Source organism: Lissotriton helveticus, chromosome 5_1 (genome assembly GCF_964261635.1).
Source record: "Lissotriton helveticus chromosome 5_1, aLisHel1.1, whole genome shotgun sequence".
Taxonomy (NCBI): domain Eukaryota; kingdom Metazoa; phylum Chordata; class Amphibia; order Caudata; family Salamandridae; genus Lissotriton; species Lissotriton helveticus.
In genome coordinates, this window is record NC_136065.1 from 1254607519 (window position 1) to 1254624564 (window position 17046).

The window sequence follows — 17046 nt, forward strand, 5'->3', positions numbered from 1 at the left end:
CTCTCCACGATGAACTGAGCAGATAACACACCCTCCTCTGTGATTGCCATAAGTAGTTTTTCAACGTACTACTCAAGGCGCCCTCTGTTTGTGCTTTCGGGTATTCCTAGAATGCGAATATTGTTGCGACGACTTCTGGCTTCAATATCCTCGTTCTTGGCATCTATTATACGCATGAGTTTGTCCATTTGAGTCACCGCCAACTTGAGTTGCTCCGTGACGTCTTCAGAGTCCGAAATTCTCTGCTCTGCCTCCTTGATCCTAGTCTCATGGCTGTTTAGCTTATGAGTGATGCCTTCTATGCGGGTTGCAAGCGTATCCATCTTTGACGCTATAGTTGTAAAACCTTGCCTCATTTCGGTGAGTATGGCCTGTAGGTCACTAGCAGCGCCCGGGTTTTTATCAGGCAGTATCTCCTCCTCGGTAGGCCCTTCTGTCGCTGGCATCTTCTTCTGAGTTCGCTTGGCCTCAAACGTGAGGCGTGGCTGGCAGGAATCTAAGCGGCCCATGGCGCCTCAGCGTCGGCAGTTCTCCGCAGTATAGTTTTTTGCTAAAATCCAAGCGCCCTGTAGGTTATCACAGTATTATGCCCCCGTAGCTGCAACGTCTCCTGGTGCGTGACTCGATTTTCGTACAATTGGGGCACCTCAAGTATCCTTGCAGCTCATCAATCTAGAATTCTCCCAGATCTTTCCCTTAGCTTAGAGCGGAGGAGCAATGCTCCAGGGAGGGGAATCCTGAGAAAGAACCACTTTACTTTGTGCATCCAGTTCCTCAGCACGTGCGCAGCAGGTTTTTAGCAAGTCGCCGGTGTGTCTTACCACCCAATCTTATGCTATCTCGCCGTTATCTGGCCGTTAGGTAGGGTTCAGCAGGAGTTGTGGCCAGGCCCTCCTTCTGCGTCCAGTAACTCAATCCACCGCCGGGTGGCCTTATGCATCTGTCAGTTCTCCCATAGGACCCTGTATGCAGTCGTGTGGGATATCCTTTGCCCCATAGCCAAAGCATAAGCTTTGGGGGTATAGGCCCAGGCGCTTTAGGCATCCAGTGCCAAAAGTCCACCAATGTCCACTACACGGCTTCCCGCCCTGGGGTTCAAGCAGCGCCTTGCAGCGTGTGCAGGAAGGTCTTCTGGCCTGTGCCCTCCAAGGATCTGCAGCCCACCCTCAGAAGTCGGCTGTATTGTCAGTACGCTGGTGCAGCACAGGGCCCCCAATTAAAGCGTCTATTTAGTGACCAGTGTTGCGTGTCGTGAATGCGCCACCTTCTCATGTAGAGCGTACCCAGCCCGGCCAATGCTTCTCGTTTACAGCCCTCCGTCCATAGGCCAGTGGCATGGGAGTGTCTGCCACAGCCGTCGCCAAACGTCCCACAGCTGTCCCCAGGGCTTGTCAGCACTAAAATTGTCTGTATATATCCCCACGCATGCAGGGTGCCGGTACCTGTACTTCGTTGTCTTCGCCGCCTGCCACCATCAATTACGGGAATGCGCGTCTCCCACCGCGGCCCGCACTCCACGTGGGGACCACGGTGCTCACGTAGCAGCCGTCCCCCGCCGCGGGCACCAGAACAATTCAGGGCTGTCGCCGCCGCAATAGTGTTAGCCTCACAGTGCGCGACCGCAGCAGCCGCCGGCCGGCAAACTTCACCGCCAGCAGCAGCAGCCTTTCCGACATCAATATTCACTGTGTAAACGTTCAAAACAGGAACGTATCTGCAGGATAATTACAGCATAGGCGACCGGACTGCGGGAGCCTCACGGAGTGCCGGCCATTCCGCTAGTGCGCCACCTAGCGCCCCCCCCCCCCAATAAATAAATAAATAAATGATAATTTTAATTTAATTAGATAATTCAGAATTAAGTTATTAGTGATGTAGCAATTTTATTAGTGTGTCCGACTGTTAAAATTAATGTACATTAGCATTTAATAAACGCATTCAAATTTCCCTCTATTTTACCAAAGGGAGAACTTTGCCCCGATAGCAGAGGTCTAAGTCGAGTGTGCAGAACAACAAATACGGTCATAAACTCACTACTAGTAGAAATCTTATGGTTATATCTCACTTTTCACTGACTCAGATCCCTTTTAATGGGGTGAGGACACGAAGGACTGCACTTTTGAGTAACTTTATACTTGTAAATGGCGAATAGCCAAACTTAGTACATTTACTCTAAAGAGGTACCTTACACGTGTACATTCACTCACGTTTTAGTGTACCTTAGGCAAGTCTCTTTTGTGCCTTACTGCAGGGAGTACATTGAGAGCTTTCACTAACTGTATAATTTTACCTATATCAGTGTTTTGATGCTAATATTTCAAGTCAGGCTCATTGAGCAATCACTGACTACGGACAGGAATGTATTCAGATCCTACAATGTATACAATAGTGGTCTTCCCTATTTGATCAATTACAACAAATTCAATTACACTTTGATGAAATGACACCACTTAGGTTGTTTACTGTTATACCTAATTCCAGAAAACGACCTGAATTTTCTAAAGGATGCTACATATTATGAAGTTATATCATTCTTATTAATTAATCGGTTGACCGTATTGTAACTGTCAATTTTGACAATCTTCAAAAGAGAAAGCTGCTTTCCTCATACATTGCTACTCTGAATGTGGATAGCCAAAAATCACATGTACACATGAATAGGAACTAGGAGAAATGCCATAAGATGTTGCAGTTAACTAAATTCTTGGATTTATTAAGTGCATCAAGATTTTATGACCTTTTTATTTTTGTAAGTTTATCTTCTCAGTCTAAAAGTTAATTTTAAATAAAAAAAATACCTTAGCACATACTCATAGAAAACTTAATAAATAATACAGAAATTATACCAAAAGGCCCAGTCCTGTAAAGTAGCGACTATACAATGCGGGACACAGAATTTAAACAGTTTTTAGAGTGCTCAGAGAAGATCAGCACAAAACCTTGGATCGCAATCTAGGGCCAGTGAACGCACATTCATGATCCAGTTCTCCCAAAAGACAACTGTCAAAGCAGAGATAGTAATGGAAAGCCTTAAGAACTCATATACCACTATATTTGCACATATCCCTTCTTTATAACGGAAAAGATGTTTGGATAAACACAGAAAAGTATCTGAAGAAAGATATAACCAGGGAAAGGTCACTTTCATAATGGTGGACCAATTGGAAATGACACAAAAAGCCATGAATAAGAATTTCTAGTTAAGTTTAGAGAAAAAGGAACTAGAGTGATGCCAGAAAAGGGAGTGAGTGACTGATGAGATCAAGTTTACGTGGTCATGAGAGAGGAGACCTTGCACATATATAAAATTATCGATAATGTTAGGACTAGCAGTGAGAGGAAAGGGCGCTTTCTAGGCCAGTGAAAGTAACTTTTCTGGATTAGGAGAAATAAAGATTCATTCTTGATGCACTAACTCTCTTTCTGCAAACTATTTACAAAGTATCTGAGACCGGAGCCAATATTTCCACTTCTGAATTCAAACACAATGCTCTGAAATGAATTCATATGCTCTGCATCTTTTTCCATCATTTAGTTTGAGTATTTATAAACGTCATGAGACCAAAGCCTTTCAATAAATCTTCACAAATTAACTTTTTTTAAAACCCCACATTTTCTAAGCACCCATATACATTTAGTAGCTATTTAAATCCTTTCTAAATCTCTGCAATTTAATGTCATAGTGAAAACTGTCAATTACACAAACTTCAATCAGAAGGAAAATAACTTTACACATTAGTAAAAACCAGAAAGGAGAAGTGGACACCTACAGACCATACATCTTCAGTAACCAGTATAGGATATCATTTAAATGAGATGACAATCACTAATGAATTGTAACTGCAGAACAAGGGTAAAACCGTTACCTGCCAAGATAGTGTTGCTGCTTTGTCTTTCTTTTGAAAGAATATGGTCAACCAAACTTGTCTCCAACTTTGTATTGACTAAATGCATTTCCTGTTGGATAAGATCAAAATAACTTCATGTGCTACAGTGCAGCCCTGCCAAGTACCACACATCAGGCGTTAGACTAAAGCATTTTAATATGGTGGTCTGTATTACAATGCATTTATCATGCATTTTTAAGCACCGTGACCACTTACGAACAGTGAGGGTCAAGCTGCAATCAGGTAAAGTGACAGCGACCATCGGACCAGAGCTGGCTGCATTTTCAGCAATGCTGCGTCCAAGTGCTTAATGAGGGTCCCAGGCTAAGAGCTGCCGTGGGGCTGCACATCCGGCTCCTGTGGCAGGTGGCTCTGACAGAAGCATGATTGTGAGCAGCCCTGGAGTTGGCCTCCGGAGCCGAAGGCACTGCCTGACCTGTGTATTAACTCGGTCAGTGCAGGTGACGTGCCAAGAGAAACAGCAGAATTTAAACCCCTAACGGAGCATAAGCTGCAATGCTACCTCTCATCTCAGCGTCGCTCTCCCAATGCCGATTATGGAGAAAATTTGATATTTAAGGGCCAATCTGGGATGTCACATGTTGTATTTCACGCACAGAAAGCAGCATGTAGGTACAGAAAATACGGGGCAGTACAAATATCCTCCTGTTAAATTGCCAGAATGCTTCTTACTCCTGGGCCGTGGCAATGGATAATGAATTGATAATTTGTATGATAAGTCATCATTAATGTCACAGGCTGAGCTGATAACGCTCGTGAATGCTCTCTACTCTTGGTGCCTGCAGTTGTTCATGATGGAGGGTGAGCAGGCCAAGCTCTGACATCCGCAGGCAGTGTGTCATTGGATGGTATGTGGCCAGGTGTGCTGTGCATGCTGCTTGCTCCTCCCCAGGCTTCACAGGGTCGAAGTGAAGGTGCGTGGGACAATCCCCTTGGGTGAACTCAGAGAATGCTACTAGAAACAAACATTTGCAATGCAATCGGTCCTGCCTTGAGGACCTTATACGTATTTAGCTATGCAGCACAGTAGCCTGGGTGCTGAAACATCTACTGTTCTTTAACATGGAGGGAAAGTAAGCACCAAACTGTGTGACACGCCAGGTATGGGAACACATGGAGAGAAATATTGCCTTTCAGTAGGAAATGGTATAGTCCAAAGCTCTGTTTCTAATATAAAATCGGGGCCTTCGCGGGTCATATTACTGAATAAACAAGATTTAAAAAAATATTATTGTCTACGGATGCTGGTGGAAGAAAATTTCTATCGACTGGAATCTAGAGAATGCTGAAGTGATTCTCCTATTTTACTGACCTCTGCTGGTCGTTTTCTATCAAGAAAGCTAAATAGAGGCAGTTGCCAGAAAATTAAAACAAGCATTTACAATGCAATGGTTTCGCCTTTGTTAAAGTTAGAGCTATTGGCATTGCTCTTGACATTTTTATTTATGGTTTTTTTAACATAAATAAATGGCATTGTCATTTACAATGCCACTAGCTTTATCTCTCGCAAATGACACACACAGAGCCCCCCACACACACACCCACACAGAGCCCCCCACACACACAGCCACACAAAGCCCTCCACACACACAGCCACACAAAGCTCCCCACACACAGCCACACAAAGCTCCCCACACACAAAGCCACACAAAGCTCCCCACACACACAGTCACACAAAGCTCCCCACACACACAGCCACACAAAGCTCCCCACACACAGCCACACAAAGCTCCCCACACACAGCCACACAAAGCTCCCCACACACAGCCCTTCACACACACACACATGGCACAAGCAGGCAACAGGGGCACATGGAGGCACAAGCAGGCAACAGGGGCACACGGACGCACAAGCAGGCAACAGGGGCACACGGAGCCACAAGCAGGCAACAGGGGCACACGGAGGCACAAGCAGGCAACAGGGGCACACAGAGGCACAAGCAGGCAACAGGGGCACAAGCAGGCAACAGGGGCACACGGAGGCACAAGCAGGCAACAGGGGCACACGGAGGCACAAGCAGGCAACAGGGGCACGAAAACTGAGGCACAAGCAGGCAACAGGGTCAGGAAAAGAAGCACAAGCAGGCAAAAGGGTCACAAGCAGGAATTGTAATTTAGACGGGGCTGAAGTGGAGAACGGTCAGTAGGGAAGTAGTGCGGCTGGTGCAGTGGTACCAAGCCCAAAGGTGAGAGGGGCTGTCTGCACCCCAGTTTGGACAGTTTCCACTACCTAACAGGGATTGGTGGGAGGGGGGCGTACTTCTTGCTTGCTTTAGGGCTGTTACTTCGGGGACGCAGTGCACGCTCCTGCCTGCTGCCGCCGGGACACGACAACAGGCAGGGAGAGGACAGGCTGGAAATTCTGGTGGAAATGCAAGAAGCTGTCACGTCGAGTTGCTCTCACCTTGTCCAATATCAAACAAGTCTCTGCCACAGCAAAGCCAGGTGGAATAAACACGGAGAAGGCGGTCTCAAAGTCGTAGACCCCCACTTCCGGAACCAACCAGAGCTATCCTCGCGAGATTAGCTTAACCACCTGGGGGGTGCAGTGAGCTCCTGCAGGGAGGGCTGTGAGGTGCAGTGAACTCGTGCAGGGAGGGCTGTGGGGTGCAGTGAGTTCCTGCAGGAAGGATTGTGAGGTGCAGTGAGCTCCTGCAGGAAGGATTGTGAGGTGCAGTGAGCTCCTGCAGGGAGGGCTGTGAGGTGGAAGGAGGGCTGTGAGGTGGAAGGAGGGCTGTGAGTTGGAAGGAGGGCTGTGAGGTGGAAGGAGGGCTGTGAGTTGGAAGGAGGGCTGTGAGTTGGAAGGAGGGCTGTGAGGTGGAAGGAGGGCTGTGAGGTGGAAGGAGGGCTGTGAGGTGGAAGGAGGGCTGTGAGTTGCAGGGAGGGCGGTGAGGTGCATTGAGCTCCTGCAAGGAGGGCGGTGAGGTGCATTGAGCTCCTGCAGGGAAGGCGGTGAGGAAGCCTGACGACAGTGGCGGATCCCGCGCTCCTGCCTGTGCGCATATCACCCCCTCAGAAAACGGCGGTATGGAGTGGGTCAGGCGAGCCGTGGGGTGAAGTAACGGGCCTCGAAGAGGTCCCGGTGCCTCGCAGCGCTGAGCTCCTTCAGCAAGACAAAGGATTCCAGCCTCCATCGGGGCCTACGTGTTCATTCCTCAGCAGAGCCGCTCCTTGGGCCCCTAGAGGACGGACTACAGCCACCCCTGGCTATCTTTAGCCACAAATGGGTCTCATAATTCCGACGCTTATAGAGGGAAAGAGGAGCGTGACCCACTCCCCGCTCTGAGAGTGCAGTCTGACTGCGCGGCCACAGCGCCACCTGCTACTCCCGCGGGGTCACCTGCGCACAGCTCCGTCCCAGCCAGCAACACCCCAGGCTCTTCTTAAGGCAGCGCGGGGCTCTCCACGACACCGGAGCCCCGCCTGCGCCTGAAGCTGCCCTCCTCCTCGCACCGCCAGGCTTCTCCTTGCTGCCGGTACGGATTTGCGGTGGGGGCGGGCACCGACAATGTGCCCCGCGCCCCCTCCGCTCCTCCCTCGTCAGGCTCCTCTCCGGTCACCCTCCAGGCATGGGAGACCGGCAACACCGGCAAAGGCTTCCCCCAGGCAGGGGGAAGCGGCAAACACCAAGGCTTCCCTTTCCCTCCCCCGGGCTGCGGGGGCGGGACTTCCGGCCGGCCGCAAAGGGATTGGCCGGCCGGCCAGGTACTTCCGGGTCGCCGCGGGCAGCGCGGCGGCCCTCGCTAGGCAGGCAGGCGGGCAGAAATCGCGAGGTGGGCACTCGCTAATTAAATAAATAACTGGGCAAATCCAAGTCGGCAAAATAAGCGGAGTGCGCTCCCGGGCCGATCCGCCGCCGGCCTCCAGCAGCAACGCGCTTCCAAGCGCTATAGAGGCACATAAAGCGCTCCAGCACTAGAAGTGTACGTAAACTTACAAAGTGAAAACACATTTATAAACAAAATGCTCACGGACAGCGGGAGGGGTGGGGGGAGGATCACAGCGCACGCACATTTATAAACAAAATGCTCCTTACCTGATCGCCTCGTGGGAACTCGAATCTTGCAGCCAACTCCAACAACAGACACTTTGAAAAGGAACAAAACAGGCCCACTCGAAAAAAAAAAAATAACACACACCCACCACCGTGATGACGAACAGAAGTGGGTGGAGAGGGAAAAAATCTCGGGAACGCCCCCGAATCTGGTCCAGCCTTGACGGACAGATCTCTGTTCCAATGGCTAGCCTCCATTTATGGAGCTAGCCAATGGAACAGAGGGCGGGACTAAGAGTACACTGTAGAGACATAAGATTTCTCTGGGGGCGGAGCTAACGCTCCGTGCCCCAGGCGAAACCTAAAAAGAAAGTCCCTCAGCAGAAAACAATTCTGGTATTTTACTGACCTCTTTTGAACAAGACAGTTAAATAGAGGCAGTTAAACAGAAAAAAAGTCCCTAAGAGGAAGCAGACGAGTCCTAGGACTGATCTCCAGAGCCCACAAAGTACATACACATATAAGTATACATTAAAGTATATACAAGAGGTCTCGAATGCTCGACCTAAATAAGTAAAGTACACCAAATATTTAAAGACAGGCTGGAACAGTAATTAACTTATTTTCCATGCTGCTACAGAAGCCTGTGACCTGCTAAGCATCCGGTGATCCGAATTTGCATTTCCTGTTATTAACTCTTTTCAATGTCCAAGATGTGTCCAGCAGTGAATATGTTCCCACGACATGAAATGTTCACCTTACGTTATTACACTTATTTTTTCAATCACACTGCTTAGTCTTTGTTGAATTTGACACGATTGGCTAAGATTTAAATACAGGCCATGAAGTTCTCTCACAGTTGTGTAAACAAAGTATCTGAGAAGAAATAATAATGTTATGGCCCGTCCCTCTTTTATAGCTGCAGCTGTCGCAAGTAGGAGTGTCATACTTGGCTATGCCATATAAACTTTCAATCGATGGCGCATTAGGCTGTGTATTTAATCTCAAGGCCATAAACTGACGTACTCTGCAATGTGGAAAATGACTCACACTTTAGAACTCATTCTTTGTTTAGTGATTTCTAGCACATGCCTTCCATTTCTAAGCGCTGTCGATTTCTTTTCAAACTGTCACCCCACACCTCAATGTTTTCCATCATAAAGTAATTGCTTTTCCACTAGTTATGTGATCCCCAAAAAATGTTCGGATGATAAAAACCTCGGGAGTGTTACATTTCTGAAATTTAACTAGTTATATGGACATGACTTCTTTGCTCCACTCACAATCAAATGTCAGTCATAGTGTCACACCTATGGCACTGAAATGTCATACACGATCACACTGAAGACACACAAATGTCACACATAAGCACAATTAACACTTAGTAGTTATGAATAAAATAAATATTTATCTGGACCCGTGGCACCGGCAGAGGCAGTGCCCTTATGTATATCCTGATGGCAGCACATTGCTGTTGTTATTTTCTGGCAAAACACTGTGTCCTGTAGTATCGCATGGCCCGAAAGAGCAGGCACTGAGGTCCCCTTCCATTTCTGGTGCTTTGCAGCAGTTTTAATATCTTCATAAGAGTTTCCTGCTGCTAAAATGGATGTAATTCTTTTCCCTCGTCTTCATTGCTTGATTTTGCTCCAAAAAAAAGTGTCTCTCATAGTCGATGAATGGCACTCATAATTATACTGACATTATGAGTGTCACACATAAGCAATTTGAAACCTTGATAGCTATGACACTGGAAGCTGTATCAAACCCAATCATGTCTTCTCATCTCATCTCAACACCAGTGTTATCTCCACTGTGGTCATTACTAGGAAACAGCAGCAGTATTTTGTTTTCTACGTCTCAGCAGTAGGCTCAGCATTGCTTCCTATACATGAGTGCTGCAAGATATTTGCTAAAACATATAGGACAGAGATAGATAATAAGGTTCCAAACAACTAAATCACTTAGCACTAATAGCTATAATTTACTACTGCCAAAGTGGAACTTACAGACCAGTAGAGCAATAGAAACTATGTATTTCAGTGGGGTAACCAGTGGGATTGTCGGGAAAATCCAGTTACAACTTTTCTCACCATACTTGCATAACTAACTCTGGTCCTGAAAAAAGTTGCAGTAAGTGTGCAAACACGCTGGGAATGTTGTTCAAATCACCCCAATATTTCAGGTGTGTAGGGAAACAAGGTAAAATATTCACTTGCACCTTTTTAATATATCTTGTGGATTTTTGGCATGGTGAGCAATCCCAAGAAGTATGTGTAGGGGAGTAAGAATACACTTGGAAAACTACAACTTACATCATTTGACTACTCACCTCTAGGATCACTAATGTGTTCCATGGTCTCATCCTGGCCAATATACTCAGTGTCTCTCTCTTCTTTGATGACGATCGAGACAATGGGTTCAGAAGACTCATGCTCTGCAATTAATTAAAGATTTAACTGATCACAAAAGTTGTAAACGGCAGGACCATCTGTAGATTTATTTTCCTTACAAAATGCAATAATACAATATATTGCTTATCTGCATTTGTAATTGAATATCAGCTAAATGGATTAAAATAAAGAGGCAACAAGCATAAAAAAACAGACACAGCAGGTTAAAAAAACGTTATTCTTTTCTAAAACTACAACAATGTTGTTTAATAGCATAGTTGAAGAGACAGCTTATGTCTTAGTGTGGTAGTAAGAACGAGTATCAACACCTTTCTGTACATATCTGTGCATGGACAGCTTAATAGCATGGAACATATGAAATCTTCCTCCAAATACTGACAACTGAAACCATAAAGGAACTGAAATCTAAGACACAAACTCTAACATGTCACTCTTGCATTAAACATTAAAATGTAGTCTGTTTACACCTTGAAGTGAAGATTTTCTTAGCCTAGCAACAAGACAATTGCTTTCCTTATGGACATGCATTAGCTTCCAAGCTGCACAGCATAAAATATTTTGGTATAACATTAAAAATTTGTCAGAAATACCAACTAGCAGCACATACTTTTCTCTATGATTCAACAGCAGTATTGTACTGAGGATTTCAAGCTTTTATTGCGTTTTGTGTGTTAAAACTCGCGTGCAGTGCAATCTCATCTGGGAATTTGCTCACCTGACCTCTTGCAGTTAACATTCATCCAAAGTAAATTACAACACCTCCACATTGGTTTGTTCCAAACCAGCCAGGGTATGCTGCAGATGCTGATATCATGGCTCTGGGGCAGAATCATGACAAATGTAAAACAAGGGAGGCGACAAAGGGAATCCCTGAGAAATGCCATGAAGAACCGACCCTTTTAGCGATGCAGAGCTTCCCGGTTTTGTTCTCATTCATTCATCCCCTAACACACCTTTCATCTTTAGCTGATTCGGCCGAATAATACATTGAAAAGTGCTGAAGTTTTTGGACAGCTTGAGCAAACCACTATCACCATCAGTAGCGGTCTCCTCTCCTACCAAGTAGAAAAGTTATTGTAATTGGTCATCCAATGCAGGGGACATTGCCTATAGTTGGAGGCAATCAGCGGAGAGTGAGTCTGTTGTGCTATGCATTCCCCTCAAATCGACACCTGGCCAGATCTGCAGAGAATTGTTGTGTGGATTGGACTCTAATCGCTCCTCCGAGGAATCCATATATTTTATACTTCAGTAATTTGAAGCTGCATCTCCTAAGAGTCACTGCTCCTTGGCTCCGGGTGGACTAAATGGAGAACATACTAGGTTTTACTGGTCTGCAACACTGTTTCTTTTCTGACGCTATACAGCGCCTAATGCTTATGCACAGCTACCAATTCACTATACCGAGATTGAAAGCATCTCTGATCAACACAAACCATACCCAACACCTTTCATAAAGGCTAAATTATGATCAACACCCTGTAAACATTCACTAGAGAAAAGATATCGGGAACCCAATGCAGCTCGAATACTTCAGACACTCATTTAAATTCAGAAGTACTACATACATTCTACAATACAATACAATAGACTGGGAATCTGAGTCTACAAAAGTAAGCAGGTCATTACACACAATGACCAAAGCTGATTCTGTCCCACAACCCGGTCCAAAACCAGACTGATAGCTCACTTTGCCTTTATATAAGAATCAGTAGTTCCTTTGTATTATACATATGATTAACTTCCAAAGTGTTAGGGAAAGGGAGAAGCAGGAATAGCACCCTGAGCAGTCTCCTATCCTTCAATATTTGGCTAGGGTGGATTACTCATTTTTTTCTCTTTTTGAATGCAAGAAGGCTGCAAGCAAGCCAAGTGAGGTCAGGTGGAATGTTCAAGGCTCTGGTGACAGCACAGGTGCACTATTAGTTTAAGAGTTTACATATTATCTTTAAGGACGACTAGGCGATACAGTGGTGAACTTGTAATCCCTGAAAAAAAACAAAAAAAAACATAAGATTGATATTTGAGATTTATTGAGACAGCAAATCTTGAACTTGGTGTGTTCCTCAAACAGTAGCCAGTGTAGAGGCAAAAGAGGTGGCAGATGCAATCAGGGACCATATCATGAATGGCAGTACTGGTTGATCACAGAGCTGAGCGCTTGTTTTTATGAACCTAAATTGTGAACACTGGATTATTTTAACCCAATATTTTCCTGTTTAAGTGGCACATAAACACTGTTTCCGAGCTGTACTATTTGAAAACCAAAATGTATCTCTGATAAATATCAGGTTAAATGTAATGCAGCCAAAGTACTGCAAGCACATAAACACAGGAGCTCGGCTCTGCGATGTGCTAGCGCAGTCCATCATGATACAGCCCCATATGTTGTTGCTCCCACCATAAGACATTCTGCTGCTTGTAAAGGCTTTTTAGAGGGGCATGGAGCAAAGTTACGCATTCCATGGAGTACAGTGGACCCTCCCCCTACAAGGGAAACTACAAGACTCAAGAAAGCTGTAAGAAAGTTTGGATGGAAAACCTAACCATCTGATACAAGGGGAAAATGTACAGATCCAAGAAGCATCTCCTATTTTCTTGAATGTGAAATAGATAAAATTAAGTTTGTTGCCAAAGAATGAACACTGCTGTCATCACTTGAGGAGATCAATTAAGATAGCTATTTCACTTCAGCAAATGTTGAATCATGATTTTCAGCACAGATACCCACACACTCAGCATCTCTAAGTAAACAGGTCTGCAGCAACGGGTAGGAGAGGAAATCTGGAGAATCCAATGTGTACAAATGATGGTCTCACCACTAGAAAGAAATAAGAGCACTTTTGTCACTTCGCCTGATAACTCATCCCGAAGGGCAAACTGGTAAGTATCAATAGACCAACGATGGTCACTTCCTCTGACAACTCATGCTGGAGGGCTTATTGGTAAATGTCACTAACAGACCATGCATCGAACAAGAATGGTAAGAACTTTTACGATCACCTGAACGGTTATAGTTGTTATGCTGCTTTTTTGTATAGAGCAGGATTGGCAAGGGCAGAGAACATGTTTGGTGCTGATATGATTTTGTGATTCTGAGAGTTTGGTAGCAGATTTGAAATTAATAACAGTAGAGTCAAGGTGCTTGTTTTACTGTCCAACCTGAGACTTTGCTCCCTGCTGGAGTTGGTCGCCCAAATCAGGACGGAGTGGTCAAGCACAATTTTATAAACAGTTTTTTAAGTAACTGCTAACCACCTGACAGTATTGTTTTTTGAGTGAAAAGCAGTGAGCTACGATTTACTTAAAAATTCATATCTCCAGAACCCTCAGGTGGATTTTGTTTTCTTTAGTGTCTAAAAATTCAGAAAAATAAGATGATATTTATACATTGATGTTGATTTCCCTTGTCTGGGTTTTCGTTCAATTTTGCTGGTACTTCTAAATGTTTGGCACTTGTTCTTCTGTTAAAGCCGGACTGTTCAAAGCCAGCTACACAGGGTTGCGTTTTACAAACAAGCCTGGCTGATTAGTGAGTTTATTATACTCTGAGGTTGCACAACCACATCCTATAATAAACTGCATTACCTCACACTGGTGGCAGCGGTGGGATCCAGAACTTGTGGCTAGCAGTGCAATGCAGTTAATAAATTTGAGATCGCTAAAAAATCCACCAAGTCGGCACCTACAAGGAAGATCTTGTAATTTTCAACCAAGATGCCAAGTTCAGGAGTCTCCTTAATACTGACTCCAAGAGTTTGCAAGCTTTAAAGAACGTTTTGAGAACTTCTGAAAAGTTTGTTTAAGTTGAAAAGTCCTTACAAGGCGCAAAAAGGGCTAGGAAATATGGACTTGGTCACTATGCCCACCCGGAAATTCAATGAAATGAAGTTACTGTGCAAAGACAGGAAGAACAGGGTGAAATCTTCAACTAAGAAAGAGGACCTAGAGAAAGCCCTCCGGGCTTGGGAAGACGTTCGCCAAGCCCGTACACTGTTACATAAAGAAACAAGCATTGGCAAAGCCAATAGGTCTCGCCTTTGGGACCTTATAAGTGTTATAGATGTTATTTGTTGTATTATAGATCTGGGTGCAATGGCAGAAGCAACCAAATAGTAGTCTAGCGGCTCACTATGCTAAGCACAGAGTTGTAGCGTAGGTGTTTTATGCCACGGCCTAATTATATCGGCCACTCCCTTTGAGAGACCCCCCAGTTTTTCAACTCACTTAAAGCATGTTATACTAGTATTGGTAAAAGGCAGGAGCCTAGCTTCTAACTCAGTGGGAGTGACGTCATAGGAAGTCTGCCCTTTTCCACAGCCTGTGCCCCAGCCCTCCACAAACCTCCTCACCCTCGGCCTACCTTGCTGTGATGCTGCCGGGTGATGTGTGGGCACTAGGGGTGTCGCTGGAGGTGTGAGGGAGGTGATGGGGAGCTGTGGGCATCAGGAGTGCCAAAGGGCCCGTGCGGGAGAGTGGTGGGAGGGCAATGCGGTCATTGCTGCAGGCGGGAGGGAGGTGACAGGGAGCTGCGGACGTCAGGAGTGCAAAAGGGCCAGTTTGCTTGCAGGAGGGAGATGGGAGGACACTCCGTGCATCGATGGAGGTGAGAGGAAGGTAACAGGGAGCTGCAGGCGTCAGGAGTGCCAAAGGGCCCGTGCAGGAGTGAGGTGGGAGGGCACGGCAGGCATCGCTGGGGTGGGAGGGAGATGGGAGGGTACTGCGTGCATCGCTGGAGGTGAGAGGGAGGTGACAGGAAGCTGCGGGCGTCAGGAGTGCCAAAGAGCCCATGTGGGAGTGAGGTGGGAGGGCACTGTGGTGATCGCTGGAGGGGAACGGGAGGTGGCAGTGCGATGCGGGTGTCAGGAGTGCCAAAGGGCCCGTTTGCGTGTGGGAGGGAGGTGGGAGGGCACTGCGGTCATTGCTGGAGGTCGGAGGGGGGTGACAGGGAGCTACGGGCGTCAGGGGTGCAAAAGGGCCAGTTTGCTTGCAGGAGGGAGATGGAAGGGCACTGCGTGCATCGCTGGAGGTGAGAAGGAGGTGACAGGGAGCTGCAGGCCTCAGGAGTGCCAAAGGGCCCATGCGGCAGTGAGTTGTGAGGGCACTGCAGGCATCGCTGGGGGTGGAAGGGAGATGGGAGGGCACTGCATGTATCGCTGGAGGTGAGAGGGAGGTGACAGGTAGCTGAGGGCGTCCGGAGTGCTAAAGGGCCCATGCGGGAGTGAGGTGGGAGGGCACTGCGGTGATCGTTGGAGGGGAGAGGGAGGTGGCAGTGCGATGCAGACGTCAGGAGTGCCAAGGGGCCCGTTTGGGTATGGGAGGGAGGGAGGTGGGAGGGCACTGCGGGCATCGCTGGGGGTGAGAGGGGAGATGGGAGGGCAGTGCGGGCATCGCTGCGCTGTGAGGGTCGGGCTTCTATCAGCCGCACTGGGCAGGGCTTCCAGGCCAGGAAGGCACAGAGGCCCACCTAGAAGGCAGGCCTGGATCGGGTTGTAGCCATCCTCTGCCAGGCAGAGCCAGCAGGTTTAATTAGAGCGGGGGAGGGGCGGGAGCACAAAGAAATGCCATCTTAATGAAGCTGTGCGCAGTGGGGGACAGCTGTCACCAGCGCTGCTAGCAGCCGGAGAGTAGGGCACAGGGGGTGGGAGAGGGAGGGTCAGAGGTCACAACCAACTAAACCTCCTCAGACCAAGGCCGGGCTAGGGAGGACTGTGTGAGCGTCAGGGCCAATCACAGGATGCCGAGACGAGAAACACACAACCAACAGCGCAACGAGACACCACGCTTCCTCCTTTACTTGAGTCTTGGGAGTGATTGACGTTGAGAGCGAGTTCTCACAAGCACATGCGGCGTTTACCTTGCGGGAGCGAGCAGCGGCGCCATCTGTTTTCAAAGCGCGGGCACGATAATTGCCTACAGATTGCGCCGCTGCTCGCTCCCGCAAGGTAAACGCCGTACATGCACGAGTGCTCATTGGAAACAGTACAGTACATGCACGAGTTTCCGATAAAAGTCCGGAGTGATTCCAAAAGGTCACTCCAAATCAGCGCTTGCGCGCTGCATAGGCAAGACCTAAAAACTTTCCTGACAGTGGGGAAGATGATGATGACAGAGGAGTCATCAAGGAGAAGGATGAAGGGGAAAATGACAGTCTGGCCACCCACCATCTGAAGGAACCCATCCTCATCGGATAATGAAAGGAACACTACCTCTGAAAGGGGGCAAAGAACCTTGAGGGCCAAGTTAGCCTCCTGGAATTGGGGGAATGAAGACTGGCCCTTGAGGAGAGAAGGGTTAAGCTGGGCTTGAAGTCCCAAAAGAACAGTGGCAGCAACAAAGACATGCATGTATTTGCGGGAGATGACTTTGATCACAGATTGCCCAAGGGTATCCTTCCTAAGTAGGGGAGAGTGTTGCTATTGACAAGTGGCTGGCATCCTATAAGAGGGCTCTTAGGATGAGGAAAATGGGTGTCCAACACTGGGGAGTCTCTGCAGAGAAAGCAAAGTTACATCTTATGAACCGGAGACACTGGGCGGGTAGGGGGGCCCAGTTCGCAGGACAGCAAGGAAACTATCCCTACAGATAGGGGATATGCTTTATGAACTTTGCATTTGAAGGTGGCACGTTGTCTCCTGAGTCTGGATGATGGAGGGCAGTGTTACAAAGGCCAGGAGGTAAGACTCGGTACAATGACCTGGTGAGCATATGCCATGGAGTACACATGCACC

At 47.1% G+C, this 17046-nt stretch overlaps 1 protein-coding gene across 3 annotated transcripts in view; it reads right to left on the reverse strand.

Moving 5' to 3' along the window:
• The window catches only part of LOC144755269 (uncharacterized), a 171717-nt gene that overhangs the window by 65684 nt on the left and 88987 nt on the right, over positions 1–17046 (reverse strand). For all 3 annotated transcript variants that reach the window (XM_078644034.1, XM_078644033.1, XM_078644035.1), the window contains one exon: positions 10234–10338. In XM_078644034.1, coding sequence (XP_078500160.1) covers positions 10234–10338 — 105 coding nt within the window. The remainder of the gene's footprint in view (positions 1–10233; positions 10339–17046) is intronic.